This window comes from Salvia hispanica, chromosome 4, assembly GCF_023119035.1.
Source record: "Salvia hispanica cultivar TCC Black 2014 chromosome 4, UniMelb_Shisp_WGS_1.0, whole genome shotgun sequence".
NCBI classification, from domain to species: domain Eukaryota; kingdom Viridiplantae; phylum Streptophyta; class Magnoliopsida; order Lamiales; family Lamiaceae; genus Salvia; species Salvia hispanica.
In genome coordinates this window covers 25,364,412-25,386,302 of record NC_062968.1, presented here as the reverse complement: position 1 = coordinate 25,386,302, position 21,891 = coordinate 25,364,412, and the positions used below count along the sequence as shown (strand labels likewise).

The 21,891-nt window shown below is 36.1% G+C and overlaps 4 protein-coding genes across 6 annotated transcripts; all 4 read left to right on the top strand.

Moving 5' to 3' along the window:
- The first annotated feature begins 982 nt into the window (after positions 1 to 982).
- Positions 983 to 3,915, top strand: LOC125222714 (glycerophosphodiester phosphodiesterase GDPD1, chloroplastic-like). The gene is made up of 6 exons (XM_048125479.1): positions 983 to 1,156; positions 1,231 to 1,406; positions 2,044 to 2,103; positions 2,478 to 2,855; positions 2,945 to 3,141; positions 3,368 to 3,915. Exons 1-6 carry the CDS (start codon positions 1,060 to 1,062, stop codon positions 3,603 to 3,605), a joined length of 1,146 nt encoding a protein of 381 aa, XP_047981436.1. The 5' UTR covers positions 983 to 1,059; the 3' UTR covers positions 3,606 to 3,915.
- Positions 3,916 to 4,383: 468 nt separating this feature from the next.
- On the top strand, positions 4,384 to 5,510 carry LOC125222715 (NAC domain-containing protein 83). The gene is made up of 3 exons (XM_048125480.1): positions 4,384 to 4,696; positions 4,865 to 5,118; positions 5,214 to 5,510. The coding sequence occupies exons 1-3, from the start codon at positions 4,543 to 4,545 to the stop codon at positions 5,388 to 5,390; spliced, it is 585 nt and encodes a 194-aa protein (XP_047981437.1). The 5' UTR covers positions 4,384 to 4,542; the 3' UTR covers positions 5,391 to 5,510.
- Positions 5,511 to 10,396: 4,886 nt separating this feature from the next.
- LOC125217772 (uncharacterized protein At2g33490-like) lies at positions 10,397 to 14,659 on the top strand. 3 transcript variants are annotated; one of them, XM_048119304.1, is made up of 11 exons: positions 10,397 to 10,493; positions 10,591 to 10,783; positions 11,185 to 11,257; positions 11,562 to 11,636; positions 11,833 to 11,894; positions 11,977 to 12,045; positions 12,201 to 12,229; positions 12,321 to 12,528; positions 12,621 to 12,848; positions 13,219 to 14,203; positions 14,334 to 14,659. In XM_048119304.1, exons 2-11 carry the CDS (start codon positions 10,670 to 10,672, stop codon positions 14,351 to 14,353), a joined length of 1,863 nt encoding a protein of 620 aa, XP_047975261.1. In that variant the 5' UTR covers positions 10,397 to 10,493; positions 10,591 to 10,669; the 3' UTR covers positions 14,354 to 14,659. The 3 variants fall into 3 exon arrangements, with proteins under 3 accessions (XP_047975261.1, XP_047975262.1, XP_047975260.1); XM_048119305.1 differs by lacking the exon at positions 10,397 to 10,493 and having other exon boundaries at positions 10,500 to 10,783; positions 14,343 to 14,659; XM_048119303.1 differs by lacking the exon at positions 10,397 to 10,493 and having other exon boundaries at positions 10,500 to 10,783.
- Positions 14,660 to 20,452: 5,793 nt separating this feature from the next.
- LOC125218707 (protein LATE FLOWERING) lies at positions 20,453 to 21,018 on the top strand. The gene has a single exon (XM_048120446.1). It carries the CDS (start codon positions 20,498 to 20,500, stop codon positions 20,915 to 20,917), a length of 420 nt encoding a protein of 139 aa, XP_047976403.1. The 5' UTR covers positions 20,453 to 20,497; the 3' UTR covers positions 20,918 to 21,018.
- Positions 21,019 to 21,891: the final 873 nt, after the last annotated feature.

The window sequence follows — 21,891 nt, the reverse complement described above, 5'->3', positions numbered from 1 at the left end:
CTAACCAAACCTTCATTTTCTTTGGATATAATCTTTTCCAACTTTTTTTATTTTTTAAAATGCATGGTGAGTCAAATATAGACTTCTATTATAAGGAGGTAGCATCATTTTTTCTGTTTTTTATTACTAGAGATTCCGTATTCCAATTGTGCCTATTCCACCCAAAATTTAAAGGTGGTGATTTACTTAACCAAACCTTCATTTTCTTTGGATATAATCCTTTCAATTTTAAGAATAAACTTTACTTCACCTTTATCCAATAACCGCCAAAAAAAAAAAAACGTCATGATGCAATGTGGCTCGAGAAGATTGAACTTATTGATGACTCATTTATTTTCAACTCATAATTTTGCCAAACATACACTCCCTTCTCCCTCCGTTCAATAAATATAAAATATAGTATTTAATTTCTGGTATAAAATTTTTATATAGTATTATTTTAAAGTTAATAAAAACAGTAAAAATAAATAAAAAATAAAATTAAGTAGTGTTCGATTTCATACATAAATAGTACCAAGATATATCTAAGATTGAATTGCAAGATTAATTTAGTTGGAGAGGATTAGTTTTGACTAACTATCCCATAATTATTAATATGAGGTGTTCGGTTAGCAGATTGTATCCTTGGTATAAAAATGTTACAATTAGACCGAGGAAGTATTATATACAAATGCTTGTATTTTATGTATCTACTTGTCGCATGATATACTTGAAATTTCAGCATGATACTTAGAGAAAAATAAATGGAGTATATAATAAGTTGGAGAACAATTTAAAATAAATATAAACCTTTAATTAAGCAATGCGATTTCAAAGGAGCAGAGAGTTTTCTATAACTGGAAATTTGGTTTTAACAACGAGGGATGCCGGATGAGTATTAAAAAAGAATATCCAAATGCATAAAGCGGATTTTTAGGAATGAGAAATGGAATATTCGTGGAAGCCGACTCCCGCCTTAAATAGCCCTCGTTCAACCGCTTCCCCAACACAACAAATTCGACAATACCGATTGTGTCCTCTCCTCCTCTCTCGCTCTCCCTTTCTCTCTCTACATCCACAATGGCCCTCAAAGCCGTTCACGTCTCCGACGTTCCCAACCTCGATTGTGTCCACGACAATGCATCTCTCTCTCTCTGCACTTCGCGGTTCTCGAAAGGTATCGCCTCCAATTTCAATTTTGTTTTTCGTTTCACCTGGATTTTGATCGATGCGCTGTGTTTGGAATTGCAGGTGTGGACATTGAGAGGGCTAAGGTGCCGAAATTCCTCGTCATCGGGCACAGGGGGAACGGGATGAACATGTTGCAATCATCGGATTTGAGGATGAAGGCAGTGAAAGAGAATACGATCCTTTCCTTCAATACTGCCGGAAAACACGCCATTGATTTCATCGAGTTTGATGTTCAGGTACACATTCATCTCTCCGTTTTTTTTTTTTTTTTTTTTTCTGAATGAAGCTTGCGTTTGTGATTTTTTTTTCTTGTTTCCACCGCCGTCGCCGTTTAACGCGGTTATTTTAACACGTTTATTTGTTTATCTCCAAGCTGAATTCGTCGATTTGCGGTGTTGTTTACGTAATTTTCGCCATTTTCGTGAAAATTTGTCTTTCCCCCCCTTTTTCTATCCCTACTGTTCAAAGCGGTGGTGCGTTGTCGCCGCATAGGGACGACGTCGTTTTGCCTTCCATTTTTTTTTCTTGTTCAGCTCAATTTTATTTTCGGAAAACAAACAATATCACATTTGATCAATCTCATATTTAATCTCGAAAAGAGGCTTTAACCGTCAGCTCAATTTTTCGCCTATTAATTTGGTCAATTTGAGGTGCTAGATTTGATCAATTTGAAATTAACAATTTCGCCTATTAATTTGGTCAAGATACTGATTGGTTTGTTTTTGTGGTTTTTCCTTGATTTTCTTCGTTATGCGTGGATGGAATTCTATGTTTATGGTCTTTGCTCTTGAATAGAAAAAGTACTCGATTCTAGTACTTTTGAAGCAAGAGTGTTGGACAGGGGAGTAAAGAATACGACTCTGGTTTTTGTAGGTGACAAAGGATGGCTGCCCCATCGTTTTTCATGACAACTTCATCTACTCTGAGGAAAATGTAAGACCTTCTTCCCCCTTTTCTTGTTTCAGCCTAATTTTGGGTCATTTTAGATGTTATTCATAGCCTTGAATCATATCAGAAGTTGGTAATTGTTGTCAGTCTTTTCATAGCCTTGATTATATATGGTGAATCGTTTCAATGTAAGACCTTCGCCTTTTTCTTGTTTTCAACCTAATTTTGGGTCATTTTAGATGTTATGATTACATATTGTGAATCTTTTCCACCTAATATTGGTAATATTAGATGCTAGTAGCCCTGAATCATATAAGAAGTTGATAACTGTTCCCAATCTTTTGATAGCCATGATTGTAGTATATTGTGAATCTTGTCAATGTAAAAATGATTTGAAGAGACATTAATGTATGTTTCAGGGATCAATTTTTGAGAAGAGAGTCACAGAATTGTCACTCTCTGAGTTCCTTACCTACGGTCCTCAGAGGGAGCTTGGTTTGGATGGGAAAACATTGTTGAGGAAAACAAAAGAAGGAAATTTTATAAATTGGGCCGTTGAATCCGATGAACACGCATGCACTCTGCAGGAGGCATTCGAGAAAGTTAACCCTTCTTTGGGGTTCAACATTGAGTTAAAATTCGATGACTACATTGTATATCAGCAGCAGCAGATAACCGATGTGTTGCAAGCTATATTGCAAGTGGTTTTCAATCATGCAAACGAACGGCCAATTATATTTTCCACCTTCCAGCCAGATGCTGCTCTTGTTGTCAGGCAACTCCAGAACACCTACCCTGTAAGCTAGCTGAATGAACTCGATTCTTGAAAATTGTTGCAAGAATTGAACTCTGATTTGTAATGGTTGTCAATGTTTGTTGTGTGCAGGTGTTTTTCCTCACTAATGGAGGAAACGAGATCTATGGTGATGTAAGGAGAAATTCCTTGGAGGAAGCCCTCAAACTATGTTTGGAGGGTGACTTGCAAGGAATTGTTTCCGAGGTGAGGGGCGTCTTTAGACAACCGGGAGCAGTTAAGAAAATCAAAGATCTTCAACTCTCTTTGCTCACATACGGCAAACTGAAGTGAGTATATCGATTAATAGATGCATACATGCTGCATTCTGATTTACACCTCTGTAGTTTAACAACACGAATATATAGGGTCAGGATCGTATGAACTTAAACTCTCTTTGCTCACATACGGAAATATGAAGTGGATGCATACCCGCTACATTATGATTGACACTGTAGTTTAACAACACGAACGTATTGAGTCATAATCATGATTGTTTGGTGCTGTTGATTTCAGTAATATGACTGAGGCCGTGTATATGCAACATTTGATGGGGGTGGACGGGGTGATCGTGGATCTGGTGAGGGAGATATCGGAAGCCGTGTCAAAGATGGCGAGGCTGAGGGGCGACGTCGAGGAGAAGATTGTAATGGAGGGAGAGGAGCAAGTTATAGTAGAAGGGAGCAGGCCCCAGTTCTCACAAATGGAGCTGGAATTCTTGTTGAAGCTCATTCCTGAGTTAATACAGCAATAATGATGATACAATACACACCACAACTATTGTATAATTAGTTGAATTTGAGGGATTAATCTTGTGTGTGTGTGTGTGTGTGTGTTTAGGGGGTCTGTAGTTTCTTACACTGCACATATTTCTTTTTTCTTTCACTCCTTTTTCAAAACTTAGGATGATTAGCAATTGGAAATAGGTTAATGTCTAGTCATTTTCCAATTAGATGTCCTAAGTCTTACTCTCTTTATCGGAGGATTGTATGTCAAAGCACCTTTGTACTGTAATGTATGTAGGGGTGGTTAATTTTAATGACATTTTCACTCTAATTTGTCAATCCTGTATTTTTTAATAATTTTTTTGTTCCCATTACCCATAATAAACACATGCAAAACCAAATCTGTTAAAGAAAGTTCAAATTTTTATTAAATAGTAGTAGTAATGAACAATACTAATATACCATTTACAACACACTCATTTCTAGTAGAATTCATGGAAATACTACTAATGTACAAAGAAACGTCGTTATTGCCTTTAAACACATTTGTTTGAAGTCAAGAGATTGAAACCAAATTGAGGGTCGAGTCCGAGGAGGAATAGGATTTCCACGTGGACAATTAAAACTTTACTAATAAAAGTCAATATTTACAACTTTTACCTTTTTAATATTGGTTTACCAATTAAATAGTCAATGGAAACGTCGAATTCGAGAAGGATTAGGGTTGATTAGGATTAGTAGGAAATTAGGGTTTCTCAAATTAAATTCATAAAAACAGGACAAAAAGGCAACCCAAACCTCAATTTGGGTTGAAAACTTTCCATTTTTCTTTTCTAAAATATTAAAAAATTCTCTGAATTCTTCTTATATAAAGATGAACTCCCTTGTCTCAAGATATCCCACAAGAAAAATTCCCTCTCTCTCTCAAACCAACCTTCAAAATCTTCCCCTCTTTCTAGGCTGAAAATGGAGATTGCGAACCTTCCAATTGGCTTCAGATTCAACCCCACCGATGCAGAGCTTCTGTATTACTTAAAGAAAAAGGTTTTGTCTTTGCCATTGCCAGCAAATGTCATTCCTGAATTGGAAGCTTTCCAATTCAATCCATGGGATTTGCCTGGTTAGTTCTTGTTTTCTCTTTGCTGATTTCAAGAATATCTAAGATTGAACTGAAATGAAAAATGATAGAGCAGATTGTTTGTTGGGCTTGTTCAAAATTGCATCTTTTTTATTCCCTTTTTCTGAGTTTGGAAGAAATTTCATAATTAAGGTCTGATTTTTGGTGAAGGTGGGCTGAATGAGAATAGGTTTTTCTTCTGCAAAAGGAAGAAGAATTTGATGAGCAAATGCAGCAGTTTCAGCACTGATTGTGGGTACTGGAAATCAAGTGGCAAGGAAAAGCAGATTGTGGCTGGAGAGAGCAATCATGTGATTGGAATGATGAAAACATTTGTTTTTTATCAGGGTAGGAACATGAAGACTCAATGGATTATGCAAGAATTCACTATTGTTGGCCATCTCAAGACACCATTCTTGGATCAGGTAATTCACACTTTGTACTAACATTTGATTTGATTTTTTTTGAAAATGTTGTTGTCTGAATTGGACTAAGATTTTATGGTATTTATGTTTTGCAGAGGCTGATGATGAAAGTGGGGAATTGGGTTGTTTGCCGTTTGTACCAAAGGAGGATGAGAGCAAGAAATCATGGGGCAGCAGAGTTAGGACATTCCATTGCTCAAACGACGCCGTTTCTGCCTTCGTCTTCGTCATCATCTTCAAGTGACATCTCTTCTAGTGATTTAGATGAGTAGTAGTAGTAGTAGTAGAGGGCCTAATGACATGTAGTCTCATTTTGTAATGCAATTTCAATTTGGCAAATGGCAATTTCTTGTTTATTTCTTTCACAAATAAATCTAATTTTAATTCTTTAATTCGGTGCTTAATGTTGACTTAGTAATGAATGGAAAAAGAAGTACTATCATAAATAAGCAAAGGCATCATGATGTTGAAGCCAAAAGGTGTTGATTGACTTAGTAATGCATGGACAGAGAAGTACCACACCAAACGACGTAACTTGATAATACTAAACTCGAATTATAGTACGAATTGTTGGAATAATAGTTGAGAATGTTTTGGAAGATGTTGTTTTTTTCCTAGGGTGAAATTATGGCTTGTTAAGGTGATTGTCTTGCAATAAAAGGGATTGCTTACTTAGGCTGCAACCCACAATAAAACATTCGATTTTTTTGCAATTAATGATGGTTTAGTGGGCATGTGACCGAACATGTTGTGGGGACGCCTACGACCTCGTTTCTGCCACTATCTCGGGCTTTTGCACATCGATTTCATATAACGCCAGATCTATGGGGCAAGAGGGGTGGTTGACCCCCTAGACTTGAACAAGAGCCTATTTTTGCCATGATCTTTTTTTGAGCGGCAGAGATAACAAGATATAGAGAGTCATGCAAGAGAAATCGTGGTCTAGGAACCAATAAAGACCTAAGTGAATAGTATTGGGCTGTGATTAGTTAAATTGAGACCATAATTTATTTAAATTAAAATGGGCTTTAATTTCGAATCATTAGTTGGACCTATGTTAATGGTTTTAGTCTTTTTTTTCTGAAGTAGGCTTTGTATAGAGTTTGATTATTCAAATGTTGAAATTCAATTAGCACAAGGAGTTTAGGTACGCAAAGTAAGTACTATATTCTGACACTAATCAGTTTATAAATTTGTAGAGTTTTTTTTTGTTGATAAAAGAAGGATGATTTATACGGAGTATTAATTATTTAAAAAATTATTAATCACCCAACTTGTCAATGAGAAAACACTAAAGCGTCTAGATTTATTTCAAATTAAATTTAAACTTAGTGTCACAAGTCATTTGAATTTTTTTTCAATTCAAGTGTATCAATTGATCTAATATATATGTGATCTAATATAGTGTTGATATGGTGTAGTAGTCTTCCTCATTTTCAATTTGAATTTGAATAGTGGGCTCAAAGTAAACGCATTAATACGACATTGTATGAATTAATTTAATGACCTTAATTTCCCCTAATTGCCAGTCTTTCATCTCAGCTGCTTTTGTAGAATTCTTTACCTCATTTAATAATTAATATGTGCACTATACTTGTCTCCACATTGCTAAATCAAGGCGAAAATGCTTACAAATTGCGTTTCAAACTTATTAAGTCTAACCTTTTATATTTAGTGATTACTTAAATATAAGATGCATCATTAAACACTAATTTATTAATAATCACCATTGATTTTGAACGTTTGAATAGTATAGTTGGTCTTGATTATGTATCTTAAAATACTCTCTAAAACCTTGATACTCTAGAAAAGTAAAAAAAAAAGGTCTTGATTTATGAGTTTATCCAAATGTTTGATACTCCATATTAGAAAAACCAATAAATCTCTTCTTTAACTCCATTTGATTTTTCATCATTTTTTATTTAAGTATCAAACAGACCTAAAGATATTGATAAAATTCAAACTCAAATATCCAGTTATAGTTTTGATAATCACCACTGATTAAACCATATTGGTCGGATATGACAAATTTAAAATTCAATTACAAAAATGTTCTCTCTAAGTATGAGAGTGTAAATAAAAAAGACAGTCAATAAAATAGTACACATCTTTGACATTTGACTATTGAATCTAGACATCTAATTTTATTGCCCACTTCATTTTATGATCTTAGCTCATAATGTAATGACAAATGTATACAGTATACCTATGTATATTTTTTAATATTCTTATAACTTTTATGCTGGATATCTCATGATTTCCCTTTTTTTACACAAAAACACATTTTTTTCTATTTCATTATAATACGGTTTAAAAATATTTATTATGAATTTTAAAATTAAAAGAATATAAAATCATTGAATGATCTTTGATTATACATATAGTATTCAAAATATATACTCCATTTGTAGATAATTTAAAGATTGGTCGTATCGATTAAATTTGTGGAGTATATGTTAGTAGTTTTTTTCATTTCGTTCTTTTATTTTTCCCACATTTTACACAAAATATATACATCTATTAATTTTCATGTATTTGATATAAACAAGTTATGTTAATTTACAGTAAATGATTTAATTAATTATAATTTGTTTAGTGCCTAATTAACCACCACTAAATTGATAAGGAGTATTTTTTTTGATAACATGTAATTAAAATAACTTTTATTGTAAAATTTTCACAACGAACAAATTGTTATATTTTAAATTAAATGTAATGTGTCATATTCAAATTCAATGCTATTTAATTGACCATTAATAACATTTTACTCTAAAATTGTCTTTGAAATTAAAACTCCATCTTCAATAATGCTATAGATAAAATAGAGTAGTATCGAATTTCAAAGTCTCTCTCATACGTAAGATATAATCTAACGTTTGTGACAGGGGATGGTAAAATAAATATAGTCACTAGTCAGATTATGTTAATCACGTCATTATCATTTTAACTAAGCAACGACAGCGAATATTTGACTGAGAATGCACCATTTGATTCTAATAATTTTATCCTTATTTGTTTTCCCAAAACTATTATTATTATTATTGGAATGTGATAAAATGAAAACTCTAAATATTGTACAAACTCAATACTATAATCTGGACCATTGAAAAATGTCAAGAGATCACTAAAAAGCATCAATAGGAAAATGTCAACAGAATTTCAACGGTAGTCAATGATTGATGTTGTGTTGATATTATGTTGATACTATGTTGACATTAAAATCTTGAAATTTTACACTGTGTTGATATTGTATTGAAACAGTGTTGAAGCTGTGTTGAGGAGTTTTGAGTTTGTACCATATATAAGTTTGCATTTTATCACTACTCTATTATTATTATTTATCATCTTGATAATTATTATTATTTGGTAATTACCAAGAGTATATCCATCGGCACTGTAACTATTTCTCGCGCTGATTCATATGTATCTAAATGAGTGAGACAGCTGACCAAAGAGAGGAATCGATCCCTGATCATTTCATACGTATAAAGCTGCTCCATATCTAAAGGCAGGAATGGATCCCTGATCGTTTTATAATTATTAATTCAGCTTATTCAAATCAATTTGAGAAAGTTACAAAAAAACTAAGCACGTGTATTCACACGAATACTTTTTGAAATTTTATAAATACCACATTAATTTACATAACAAATACTCCATCACAGTCCTATGTTTTTTTTTGTTTTTTTAAAATCTTTATCCAATAATAATTGTAGTTATTGCACAGAAATAAATACATGTCCCGATTTTAATTACGTGTCGTTTTAGATTATCATTTTTCTGACTTGTAATATCATCTATATTGATAAACTCAATAAAGAAACAAATAGATTGTACATAAAAATAGGAGGAATTATGAAGTGAGAAATGAGGCCATATACCATGAGAGTTGGACGACGACTTAAAAGTCTAAATAATAAATTAAGATCATACAATACCCGCAAATCTTGATTAAATGTTAACTGAAATTTATAAAATTTTTTTATTAAGGTTCAACATTTTTTAAGTAGATTTATTAATAAGTAGTACTACATAAATCACAACCAACGTTAAACATAATAGTGTAAATTGACAAAAAAATCACCAAAATTCAATCAGTTCGTAGCTACTTAGGGCATCCACGATGGGACACCCTACGCGACGCCCTAAGCCCCGTCTTATGCACCGCCACATTAGCATTTTATCCTCCGCCCCTTCCACCTGCAGTGGGGCGGACTATACCCCGCCCTAAGCATTTTACTTCTATTTTGTATTTATATTTTTATGTTTGCAAATGTAAATAAAAATAAACAAATAAAAACAACACAATTAAAGGGAAATTCTAAATTTACTTAATTAAAAAAAAATTACAAAATTAGAAATAAAAAAAAAGCACTAAATACAATAAAAGGAGGCTAGTCTAGAGTAGTCCCAACTTGCGGCTGAGTCCATCGATCATCCGCTGGATGCCTTCGATTTGAGCCGGGTTGGTCGCCTGCATGAGGGCGGTGTGCGCGTCCAACAACGTCCTGTAGTCGGAGGAGGCCGCCAAATCCGCGTAGGCATGGGCCGCAGATCGAAGTCGCGTTTGTACCCGACCATCGTGCACCACCGAACACCGGACTATTCGGATAATCTCCGGAATCCATTTTGCTTGAAATGTAGAAAATGTAGTGTGAAGTGTAAATTTGAGAGTGAAGTGAGTGAACAATGAAGTGAAAAGGAATATATTGGTTTTGAAAATTTAATAAAATTAAGAAAAAATGGAAACACGTCGCATCGTCCGTTACCCATCGTCCGCGTCGTCCACAGTGGCGGACGATGCGACGGACGATGTATCGGGCGCGGAGGATGCATCGTACAGACGATGGGTAATCCATCGTCCGCGATGCTGTAGTGGCGGACGATGCATCGTCCGTCGCATCGTCTGCTCCATTGCGGATGCCCTTATAAAATGACTAATTATATACGCCATATAATTATAAGAATTTCTCAATTGTCCTATTGTGAAAATTCTAGCATGCTACATGTCTGAATTTATTGACGTGACGTGTACATGGGTGAAAATAAAAAACGTGATTGACTAAGGAATAAACAACAATAATCGAACATTTTTCGCATGCCACATCATACATAATTTCATCCAAATATCAAATTATGCGACAATTAAGAATATAATCGGTCATTTTTTAAAACGGTAGAATTGACTTAAAAAAAAGGATCAAACTTTATGATTTTTGGGCAATTTACCTTTCATTACTTTATAAGCGCGCTTTGTTGTTGAAATGCACGAAACCGGAGGAAACAGAATAAGCAGAGGAAATTTGACGAAATTACCTGGCAGTAAGAATTGATGGCCACAACAGTAGAGTTGCTTTCCAATTTCGGCTCACAACGTTAGAATTTTCTGTTCTACTGTTTCTTTCTCTCTCAATTCTTCTTCTTTCCCACACTTTTTTCCAACTGCTTTCTCATCTTTGCTTCAATTCTCAGAATAAATAGACTTGTGCGTGTTGATTTTCCGAGTCAATTGTATTTCCCCAATTTCTGGGAGGGCAGAGCTAATTTTGAGATGAAATCGTCGTTGCTAAGGATGCGGATTATCGGCCAGAAGAAGACCGACCCCAACGGAAAATGGGATCACAATTTTTCGCTGCCTATCAATGGATTAACGCAAGCAGCAGAGGTGGATCTTTTTTTTAGTTTTTTAATTTAATCTATTGTTGTGGTTTCTCGTTTTCATCGCAATTGAATATGCCAATGCTGAAAGCTCAGCAGTTTTGTGTGACTTGTTAGAGGTGAATTCTGACTTCTATTTGTGTTCCACAGTTCTAATTTTGGCACACAGTTTAGATATATATTTGTGGAGATCTTTAGGCCTAGTTTATGTCTGGTTGGATTACGGATTGTCAACAACAATTGATTTCTTGTTGATTTTTTTTGCCTTTTTATATTGTTATTGCTATAGTTATCTCTGCTTCTAATTTTGGTTGTTTTTGTATAATTTTCAGTAACTTGTTTGTATATTCCCTGATTTCATTAGTTACTTGGTTTTTGACACGTGTCATCGGATGCATTTGTTTGCAGGATATGAAAGACATGAGATCATGCTACGATAGTCTACTTTTGGCCGCTGCAGCTACATCAAATAGTGCTTATGGTACTCGTTGAGTTTGTTAAAACGGTTGATGTTACATTTCTAGAAGTGACATGGTTACAGAGGATAAGATTTGATTCTGTTTTGCCAAGCTAATACCAGTCTTCTTTGCTAGAAAGTGTTCTCTTTATCGATTTGATTTTGGTGGAAACATACCATGTTGCTTTGATCTATGGGTTTCTAAATTCTAATGCTAGCAATATCAGTTTAGAGAAGCAGTTTGAGATAACTCTCAATGATTTTAACTTGATTGGTCTGATTGCTATACATACAATTTAATATTTACAACTTCTTGTTATTCTTTCAGAGTTTTCAGAGTCGTTGCTGGAGATGGCAAATTCTCTACTAGAAAAAACTACCATGCATGATGGTGGAGAAAGTAGTAAGTCAGTCAGCTCTCTTGCTATATGTACTTGTTGGTTAGTGGCAGCATTGTTGCAGTACTTCTTCTTCTTATTATTTTTTTACTTTCATTTTTTAAGATCATTTTTGCCAAATTTAACATGTATCTCCTGTTGGTCTGCTTGTAATTGGAATGGTTTGTTTTTAATGCTAAATATTTTTATATGGCTGTTTAGGAGGAGCATTATCTATGCTTGGAAAAGTACAGCTTGAACTTCAGAAACTGGTTGATAGCTACGTGAGTAATTATAATCGGGCTAATATTAGTTTTAACATATACTCTATTACAAAATTTATACTAACTTCCTTTTACTTTCCAGCGGTCCCAAATTATCATGACAATTACAAACCCATCGGAGTGTCTCCTTAGCGAGCTACGGAAAGTGGAGGTTCGACTACTAAGTAATTGCCTATTGGTTATTTTGAGTGAAATCTGTATCTCAACCTCAAATTGTATAGTCTATTTTAATGAATTGCTGGGGTGGATTACTTTGTGAATTATATAAGGTGCACTGTTATGATACTATTTTTTTCACTGGTGCAGGAGATGAAGTTGCAATGTGATGAGAAAAGGTGTGCCTTTTTTTCTTTTTTTTGAACTGGAGTATTCTTTTATTGTTGTTACCCTTTTTATTGATTGAATAATTTGCATTCTAATTTTTAGGGAGATCTTTGAATACATGGTAGAACAAATTAAGGAAAAGGGTAAGTCAAGACATGGAAAAGGGGAGACATTTAGCTTGCAACAATTGAAAGTTGTTCGTGACGAATATGATGATGCTGCAAAGCTCTGCGCTTTCCGTGTGGAATCATTGAAGCAAGGGCAGAGCAGGAGCTTGTTTACCCAAGCAGCTCGTCACCATGCTGCACAGGTTTCTTTTCGACTCTATTATTCAAATTAATAAATTATACTACTATATATCATTCAAGTTTTCATGATTTTGCACTTATTTTCTCGAAGCAGTTGAACTTTTTTCGGAAAGGACTTCAGTCTCTCGAAGCGGTTGAACCATATATTAAAAATGTTGCAGAAAAGCAACATATTGACTATGAGCTATCTGAATTAAATGATGGGGAAAAAGACGATGGAGACAACGGTTCTGAGAGTAATGACTATGGAGAGTTAAGTTTTGACTACAGACCAAATGAACAGGAACTAGGTAGTGCCTACACATTGAGGAACTCAATGGAGGTGAGTTCTGTTTTGCTTGTTTTTTCTACTCAAACTACGAATTTTATATTGTATCTTCACAGCACGTCTGTAGTTGAAATAGGGATTTTAAAGATCATAGCTTTATCTTCGTCTAGTATCTTACTTTCTCCACACTTGCATCTGAGACCTCCCATTCAGATTCTGCTTGAAGTGTCCGTTTTTTTTTCTTCTTCTTTTCTCTGCAGTTGGACCATCATCTAGACAAATGTTTCAGCCTTACATGTCCTATAACTATGAACTTGCGCGCACAATTTTCCACATTATACTATCGTTTATTCGATTAGGCAATGCATCAGGCTCTTTCTCAGTTCCACAGAAGTTAACTTGTTCTATCTCATGGACTATGCAGTTAAATAAGTTGGATGCTCCGAGTGCACAAACATCTCAGGTAAAAGATGTTGAGTTGCAGAGAGGCAGCAGTAGAAACCAATGGGATCAATTACCAAGCCTAAGCCAACGGCCTCGAGCAGGCAGCCATTCTGCTCCACTCTATCCAGAGAAGTTTGATGCTGCTGAGAGACTTAGAGAGATCAGGCATACTCTCCCAGAGCTTACTACTACTACTACTACTACTACCTATGCGCTGCCCACTCCAGCTGATGCAAAAGTTCCAACGACAAGTACTTCCATACCGCTATCTAGCCCCAAACTACCTGCTGGGAGTTCCAAAAACTTGTGGCACTCATCGCCATTGGATATGGGGAGGCCAAAAAAAATCACCGATGACCAGTTTTCTGCACGCAAGCCTCAAACAGTTGGTGAAGAAAGCAGCATCTATAAGCACTCTCTTCCGCTGCCGCCTCTGGCTGAGGGATCTGCTATCCCACAGGTTGATTCACAGACAGGATTAGATGCTAAAAAACATACAAGACAAGCTTTCTCTGGTCCAATCACAAGCAAACCTTCTTTCAACATGCCCATTAGCTCCAATGACATGCCTCAATCATTTTCTGGATTGCTGTCCCGTCCATCTGGTTCTCAATCTCCCTTACTCGTAAATGTGACTCACAATGCCTCACCCGCCCTAGAAACTTCACCTAAAATTACTGAGCTACACGAACTCCCTAGGCCTCCTGATACGTTCGGTTCCAAACCAATTCAATCAATAGGGGCTCTTGGACACTCCGCTCCCCTAGTCAATAGAAAACAAGAAGTATCCCCAACGAATAGGAATCCCTTTAGACGACCGAGGGAAGGATCTCCACTTCCTCTCCCACAGTTGACAGTGTCTCGAAGTTTCTCCATACCTTCTAGTGGTCAGAGAGTTGCTTCTCCTCCGCTCACACCGATCTCCCTATTACATTTGAAGTCACCAAACTCTGGACAGATAAGAGGTAAGTCAAAACTATTGGCAGCTATTTTCCATTTACAAGTAAAATTTGATGAGATAATGATGGTATCAAACAATGAACTCACTTTCTTGTAAAGATACACAAGTTCTGATTATATATATCACATCTTCAGTGAATGCAGGTGGAAACTGACTGCTTTCGCCTTGATGTAAAGTCTGCATTCTTCAGCTGTGGAAACCTGCATCTAATATCATTCTGCCAGTGTCTTGCTGGGTAAATCTTTGTAAATATGTCTGTTTATTTGCATTTATTTGTATTTACTTAGTTAAGCTCAGTCAATTCTTCTTACTATATTTTGGGAGATGCATCACAATTTTGCCCTTCTGTTTGAGTTTGGTTAGTATACTTCTTTACAATGATTTTTTGTATGGTGGATTGTATCATTTGTATAGGAGTATGTATTATTTAGGGTTCAATAATACATAGTACTTTGTTATATTTCTCTTTATCGAGTTACGTGTTGCTCTCTCCGTTCCAACAAAGATTACCCGTTTTTTGGACGACATGAAACTTTATTTTTTGAATAAATAGAGGAATCCAATATAAAAGTATCAACAGCCATGAACTAGATTCATTGGAACAAAGATAATTCAAGAAAATAATATACTCCCCTCGGTAGAAATTTTGGTGTGACATATAAGCACATTTATTTGTCATCGTGTGGTTTTATCATAAAATTTCCTTGTTTGTGCCTAAATAATTGGAGCTTCATTCATTGACACCTCAGTTGGAACATATATCATTTTAAGTAAGTCTGGCTTATGCTTGCAGAGCTGCAGCTTCCTCACTCTGCTATAGACTGTAGTGCTGTGTGAGAGAGAGAGAGAGAGATGGGTCTGGCGTAGTAGTCTGACATAACAACCACTGCGGCAAAAGAGGAGCCGACATGGCAACATTACCATTTGCTGTCACAGACATATACACACACACACACACACACACACCTCTTCACAATTTTGACCATTTTGCCCCTCGTAGAAATACTTTTTTCAACAAAAAGAAAGAGGTATTGGCTTTCAAAAATTCCTAAAACTTTTTTTTTAATTTTGGTTTTGCATTGTCAATTCTGATTTTGCATGTAAGTTTCATAAATAAATTATTAAATCATTGATTTGTTCTTATATTGCAACCAATCTGGTTTCCACCGTAACATGGTTTGGTGATTTATTTATGCGGTACGATCAGACGTCACATTATAGGCAACGAAATGACTTCTTTTTATACCAAAAAAGTAAGTAACTAATTTCATTTGTTGTATTATCTTCCATCTCGTTTCTCATTTCTGTGTCTCGTTTTCTTTCCTCCATTTCGTTCTCTCTTTTTTGTAATCTTTAGTTCAACAAATTATATTATCTGATTTAATGTTATACAATGCCATTTTACTGATGTTTGAAAGTGTCAAGTAAATAAGTCAGCAATCTATGTATGTTGGTGTTGAAATTTTGGTTGAATTTAATTATAAAATCAGAATAAATGAATAGTTCAATAATCCGTTCAAGAATTTACAACGACCAAAATGATATTCCAAACACAAATCACTTTGCCTAGATCATTTTTGAGCCACCCTTCATGGTTGGTCAATAATACTTCTCCCAAAAGTATAAGTGCTCTATTTATTAAATTACCATATTGGGTCTGTGAATTGTTAGCACACTAGGTGACCTTACCTCGGCTATAAAGGCTGAGTCATTTATAGGGTTAGTTTTGGTTGAAATGCAAAAAAATGATGACAAATTTAATTTCCATCGGATTGGACAATCACCTCTTTCCTTTGTGTATCAAAATTCTCATCGTACACGTCTCCTCACATCACAAACAATATATATTCATTCATATTTTTGTACAAATGTATACTTTGGATGTGAAGCCCATACTGACAATGTCTTGTCAATTTCAGTATGCTTGTGTTTGTATATAGGCCCCTTTTATTTTCATGAAAGCTTTGCTATATTGTACCACCCATGCACCTATGATTCAAATTGAGATATTATTTTTGTTACCTGTCAAAAAAAATAGTCTTGATAATACTTGTCATGAGATTTAATGTAGATAGAGATGGAAAAAAAATTAAAATATTATCATTGAACAATCTCGCGGCATTAGAGAGAAAAATTTGTTATAGATAATTAGATACTTAGCCACTAATTTTAGACAACCAAAAAAAAAAAAAAGAAATATAGTAGTATAACTTTTTTTTCGTGGAGAGACAGTATTAGGGCATCCGCATCGCTGCGCAATGTTGTCTCGGTCTCGTCTCGACGAGACGAGACAGCGTTGCGATGCTCGTCTCGTCGCGCGACGCGTGCCGGCGAGGCTGGCCTCGAGATGGCTAGACGCGCGCGCGGGCCACGTGGTGCGCGCTGGCGGATGGCGTGACACCCACTCGCCGGCCCGCGAGTGGGCGTCGGAATTATGACGTAATAATTTTTTTTTAAATTCGAAAAAAATAAAAATAAAAATAAAAATAAAAATAAAAATTCAAACGGTCAAATGACCGTTGCCAAACGGTCGATTTTTCAAATTTTTTTCTTATTTTATTATTCTATAAATACTCTATTCCTCTTCCATTCTCTTCCTCTTCCATTCTCCATTTCACACACACACACTACATTCATCTATTATTTTCTCTCCAATTGTTGAAAAAATGTCCGTCGATGGAAACTCCAGCGGCGGCTCCGGCAGGCGGCGCTCCGACGGGCTCGACTTGAACTCGTTCGATGATTGGGCGAGCATGTACAACTTTTTGGGTACTCCCGGTTGGTCACCGGACACCCAAGCCTCGACGACTCCGCCGGCGTACCAAACACCACATTTTGATGTGGATGCATACTATCGTCCTCCCCCCCAGAGGTACGGGCAATCGCCGGGATTATCCCAAATTCCGGAGAATTTTTTGCCGCCTGAACGCACTTTGCCCGACTGGCCAATAGCAATAGGTGGAGGCTCCGGCAGGATCGGTGTCAATGCCGAGGAGGAAGAGGAGGAAGAGGGCGACCACGGGGTTGTGGGGGACGGCAGCCGTCATCCATACAGCCAAAAGGAGACGTTGGCTCTGTACGACGCTTGGATCAGCGTCTTGTACGATTCTGTCGTTGGGAATCAACAAACCCACAAGTGTTTTTGGAAAAAAGTCACCGAAGTTTACAACGCACGAAGGCCGAAGAACACCTTTGCCCGCAACGTGAAGATGCTCCGCGGTCATTGGGACCGATGCGACAAAGATGTCAAAATTTTTTGCGCGATATACAGGGTAGAAGAGGCGAATTATCAAAGCGGAGCCAGTGGAGCCGACATTCTGAGAGCGGCGTTGCGGGTCTTCAAAGACGACGTCGGTAAAGATTTCAAGCATGTCGATGTTTGGTCGCAAGTCCACCACCTTGAAAGGTGGGCTGGCGGTGTCGAGTTGGGCTCAAAACGCACGAAGCACACGGCGCGTGGCCACTACTCGTCTAGTGATGGCGGTGAAGACAACACCTCACGAGAGGGCACACCAACAGATGATGCAGGGAGGTCTTCCGGTTCACGACGTCGGCCCCAAGGGACCAAGGCGGCGAAGGCGGCTAGAGCGAGGGGGAAAGGGAAGGGGAGGGGCCGTGGCGAATCAAGCCAGGCGGGCTTGGGCTCGGGCTCCGGCACGGGTTCGAACACTCTAATGTCCATGTACCTGGTCGCCACAATGGCTGACACTTCAAAAATGAATCCTCGCTAATTTGAAGCCCATATGGACGGAATTGAGCATCTGAAAGCTCAACTTGGTATTCGGGATCGATCTAACTTGGGTGCACCGCCGACTTCGGGGGATGATTCGCCGGCGGAGTAGTTTTTATAGTTTAATTTAGAGTATTTTAATTATGTATTTTTTTTATTTTTTAGGATTTTAAATTATGTATTTTTTTTATTTTTTAGGCTTTTAAATTGTAATTTGTATTTTATTTAATGAAGTTTGTTTTTATTAATTGAATTTGTTGGAATTAAAAATAAAAAATGAAATTGAATGAATAGTTAAGGGATGAGATGGTTAAGAGATAGTTAAGAGATGGAGGGATGCGGATGCTGTCTCTTAGTTAAGAGATGAGCTGAAAAGTACAATGGGGTCCATGAATAATGAAGAGATAAGATGGTTAAGAGACGGATAAGAGACATGGATGTGGATGGCCTTAATTTGCAAGAAAATGAAAGGATGATTCTCATTGACAATCGAAAAAATATGACAAAATCAATCATGATTGGACAACAAAATAATGTTATTTTAGAAAATATGATGTCATTTTGTTTTGAAGATAACATCAATTTATAGGACGATTGTGAAATATTGAAAAGTTATGGAATTGATAAAAATTTCAATTAAAAGTTGTGTTTTAAACGATAATTTTATCAACTAAAAATAACCAAGTCCCAACATATGGCTGAAATAAAGATTGAATATTATTCAAAATTGGAGGATTCCATTAGCTAGGCCATTCTAAAATCAATTATCAATCTTGATGCAATATTTGTGTAAATTCATGTTGAAGTGTTAATATGTGACAAGTGAGTTCAAAGTGAAGCAATCACATAAAGTACAAGGTCTCATTTCTATGTTTGGAGAAACAAAAATATGCAATGGGGATAGTGGAATTATTCTTATTAAAAGTAAGACAATTCTTATGCTACTTGTTGTATAGAGACTTACTCATTTCGAGATGGATAAAAGAATTGGTTGTCAGTTGAGGATAATGAGAGATTTTGGGTACAATTCTTGTTTTTATGTCTCCTTTTTCTAATGCAAGCAAAAACTTACTCACCTGATTCTTTTCTAATTGCACCCTACAATGGAAAATATTTTATTGATTCACATATTTTTACTCTTAAATACTCCCTCAGTCTATCATTAGAAATTTCATTAATTGTAAAAAATGAAACTAGATTCTTATTGATGGCAAAATCAAAATGGAAAAATAAGATTATGTTATGACTTGATCAATTTCAAAAATATATACATCAATGCATGGACTGGGCTGTGAGGAAATGATAACAAAAGCTTGTCATAATTTAAAAGAAAAATACAAGAATTATTTATCTTGTTCGATAAGATGTATATTTATGCCTAAACAACATCAAACCAAAGATTTCACTGTATAATTGTTGAATATAATTACAGTAAGAGGACATATATACGTAGGCAAAAGCAGTAAATCGTAGACTAATTTACTATATACGAAGTCCATGCTCCTAGGCTTCATACTCCAACACAATCGAATGAGATATCATGATCGTGAACTAATTTACTTTCTTTGAAACTCCATACTCTGACATGTCCAAACCAAAGATTTCACTGTATAATTTTTGAATATAATTACAGTAAGAGGACATATATACGTAGGCAAAAGCAGTAAATCGTAGACTAATTTACTATATACGAAGTCCATGCTCCTAGGCTTCATACTCCAACACAATCGAATGAGATATCATGATCGTGAACTAATTTACTTTCTTTGAAACTCCATACTCTGACATGTCCAACTCGTGGCATCTTGCCAAAAATTTTTTACCTTCTTCGCCTAAAATAATTACCTCAATACTCCCTCCGTCCCATAAAAGTTGAGTCGTATTCCTTTTTAGTCCGTCCCAACAAAGTTGAGTCATTTCCTTTTTTAACTAAAGACAAAACATCTAATCACTCTTATTTTATTCTATCATTTACTTTACTCTCTCTTATCTTTCCTACTTTTTTTCATCTCTCCTATTTATTTAATATAAATTCTTAATCTCCATGCCCAAAAGTTTTGTCTCAACTTTTATGGGACGGAGGGAGTACAATTTTAGGTTATTAAATACTCCCTCCGTCCCGCTTTAGCAGTCCCATTGGTTTTTTTGCCCTTTTTTTTGTATAAATGATAAAAAATAGTTAAAGAGGAGAAATGTTAAATTAAGAGAGAATATAATATAGAGAATAGTCTTATCTACATTATTGTCTCTTTTACTTTACTATTTCTCCACTTTAACTATTTTTTATTATTTTTATAAAAAGATGGCACAAAAGTCAATGGGACTGCTAAAGCGGGATGGAGGCATGCTTACTGTATTTATCAAATGAATAGAATAAGTAATTTGAGAAACGAAGGTAAAAACAATATGATGGGGAGAAAGAGACAAAAACAAGGAGTAACAAACTTTAACTCAATCGCATATATAAAAAGCCTACAGCAGCTTTAGGTTCATTCCCACTACTTCTGCTTCTGCACTCTCTTCTTCGCAGAAACGCTCAAAATAACTAACTCTCTCTCTCTCTCAACAATGGCGGATCCTAGTACCTACGATTTCTTCAAGCTCAGCGCTCATTCCTCAAACAAGCTTAATTCTCCGTCAAATTCGTGCTCCAGTTCGCGATTGTTCTCCTGCCTCTACTGCAACCGCAAATTCTGCACTTCTCAGGCCCTAGGCGGCCATCAGAATGCGCACAAGCGCGAGAGAGCCGCCACTAGGCGAAATCTCGCCACCGGAGATGCGATCTCCCGCCTCCACAGCCATCAGCCCGGCGGCGTCGAGCTCAGCTCGCCTCCGGCCGCGGCGTTGTACAGTCACTGGTTGCAGCACGACGGATCGAGCACCGTCGCGCCTCTGGAGATGTTCGGCGGCGGTAGATCGGTTTCCGATCGGCTCTCGGTAGGTGATTCCGGCGAAAACGTAAACCTCGATCTCACGCTTCGCTTGTGATGATGATTCTGTTGTTGTTCAATTTTTTTTAAGTGGATCGGTTAATTAGGGTTTGAGCAAAAGGTTATGTGAGGGAGAAACTGGAGATGAACTGATTTTTAGGGGTGATTAATGGAAATATTAATGAGATTTATGTGCATGGTGTTAAAATATTTGATTTCACATTATATTTGAATCGTTGATCTGAGATAAGGAGGGCGTGGTGGTAGGGGTGGAGCCGCCGTTTAGATGGCGGCAGCCGGCGGTTTTAACAGAATCGTGACGTACGGTGATGAGCTCATCGCATTTGCATGCACACTTTTACTGTTAGCTTTCGTTTACAAATTTTAGACGTTTAATGTCCATTCATTATAGTATATTAAAATTACTACTCATAAGTCATAACACGCTTTTTAGTTGGATACATTTGTGTTTAAACTAACAGTAGTACTAAATGAAATTTGAGGTAGGAGTATAGTTTATAAGTGGAGACAAAGTGTAGAGGCGAGTCACTTGTTACAGTCAAATCTGCTCCTTTTCTTATGTTGATTTACATACATACTACTACATTCTATCTCATACAATACTATTCAATCTACTATTAGTATTTTATTGTTGGACAAATAGTGAAGTAAACAGTGTAATGTAATCAAATTTTCGTCTTTTCTCCACATTTTAAAAATAGAATTATATATTACTACCACAAATTTTGCAATTTTCGTAATTACCATATCTGTATCATTTCCGTCAAAATACACGATAATATGGCAGCCGATTTTAAATATATCATCCACCACATAAACATGTACTCCTATCTCTAAGAAAGAAAGTTAAGATTTCTAACATTGTCATAGCATTTTCACATACTTAAAAAATCAGTTGCTATCACATAAATGAGATAATTGTAAAATTGCAAATTTTGTTATTCGAAATCCAGTTTTAAGAAAGTGTAGAACGGCCGTGTTCAAAATTTTGTAGGAAGATGATATGTAAGA

Excerpts from the sequence above, each read along its gene's own strand:
- LOC125222714 (XM_048125479.1), top strand. The coding sequence starts at position 1,060 with ATGGCCCTCAAAGCCGTTCACGTCTCCGACGTTCCCAACCTCGATTGT. Across the intron at positions 1,157-1,230 it reads CACTTCGCGGTTCTCGAAAG|GTGTGGACATTGAGAGGGCT; the intron begins GTATCGCCTCCA and ends TTGGAATTGCAG. Across the intron at positions 2,856-2,944 it reads AACTCCAGAACACCTACCCT|GTGTTTTTCCTCACTAATGG; the intron begins GTAAGCTAGCTG and ends TGTTGTGTGCAG.
- LOC125222715 (XM_048125480.1), top strand. The coding sequence starts at position 4,543 with ATGGAGATTGCGAACCTTCCAATTGGCTTCAGATTCAACCCCACCGAT. Across the intron at positions 4,697-4,864 it reads CAATCCATGGGATTTGCCTG|GTGGGCTGAATGAGAATAGG; the intron begins GTTAGTTCTTGT and ends TTTTTGGTGAAG. Across the intron at positions 5,119-5,213 it reads AGACACCATTCTTGGATCAG|AGGCTGATGATGAAAGTGGG; the intron begins GTAATTCACACT and ends TATGTTTTGCAG.
- LOC125217772 (XM_048119304.1), top strand. The coding sequence starts at position 10,670 with ATGAAATCGTCGTTGCTAAGGATGCGGATTATCGGCCAGAAGAAGACC. Across the intron at positions 12,046-12,200 it reads GCGAGCTACGGAAAGTGGAG|GAGATGAAGTTGCAATGTGA; the intron begins GTTCGACTACTA and ends TCACTGGTGCAG. Across the intron at positions 12,230-12,320 it reads TTGCAATGTGATGAGAAAAG|GGAGATCTTTGAATACATGG; the intron begins GTGTGCCTTTTT and ends TCTAATTTTTAG.
- LOC125218707 (XM_048120446.1), top strand. The coding sequence starts at position 20,498 with ATGGCGGATCCTAGTACCTACGATTTCTTCAAGCTCAGCGCTCATTCC.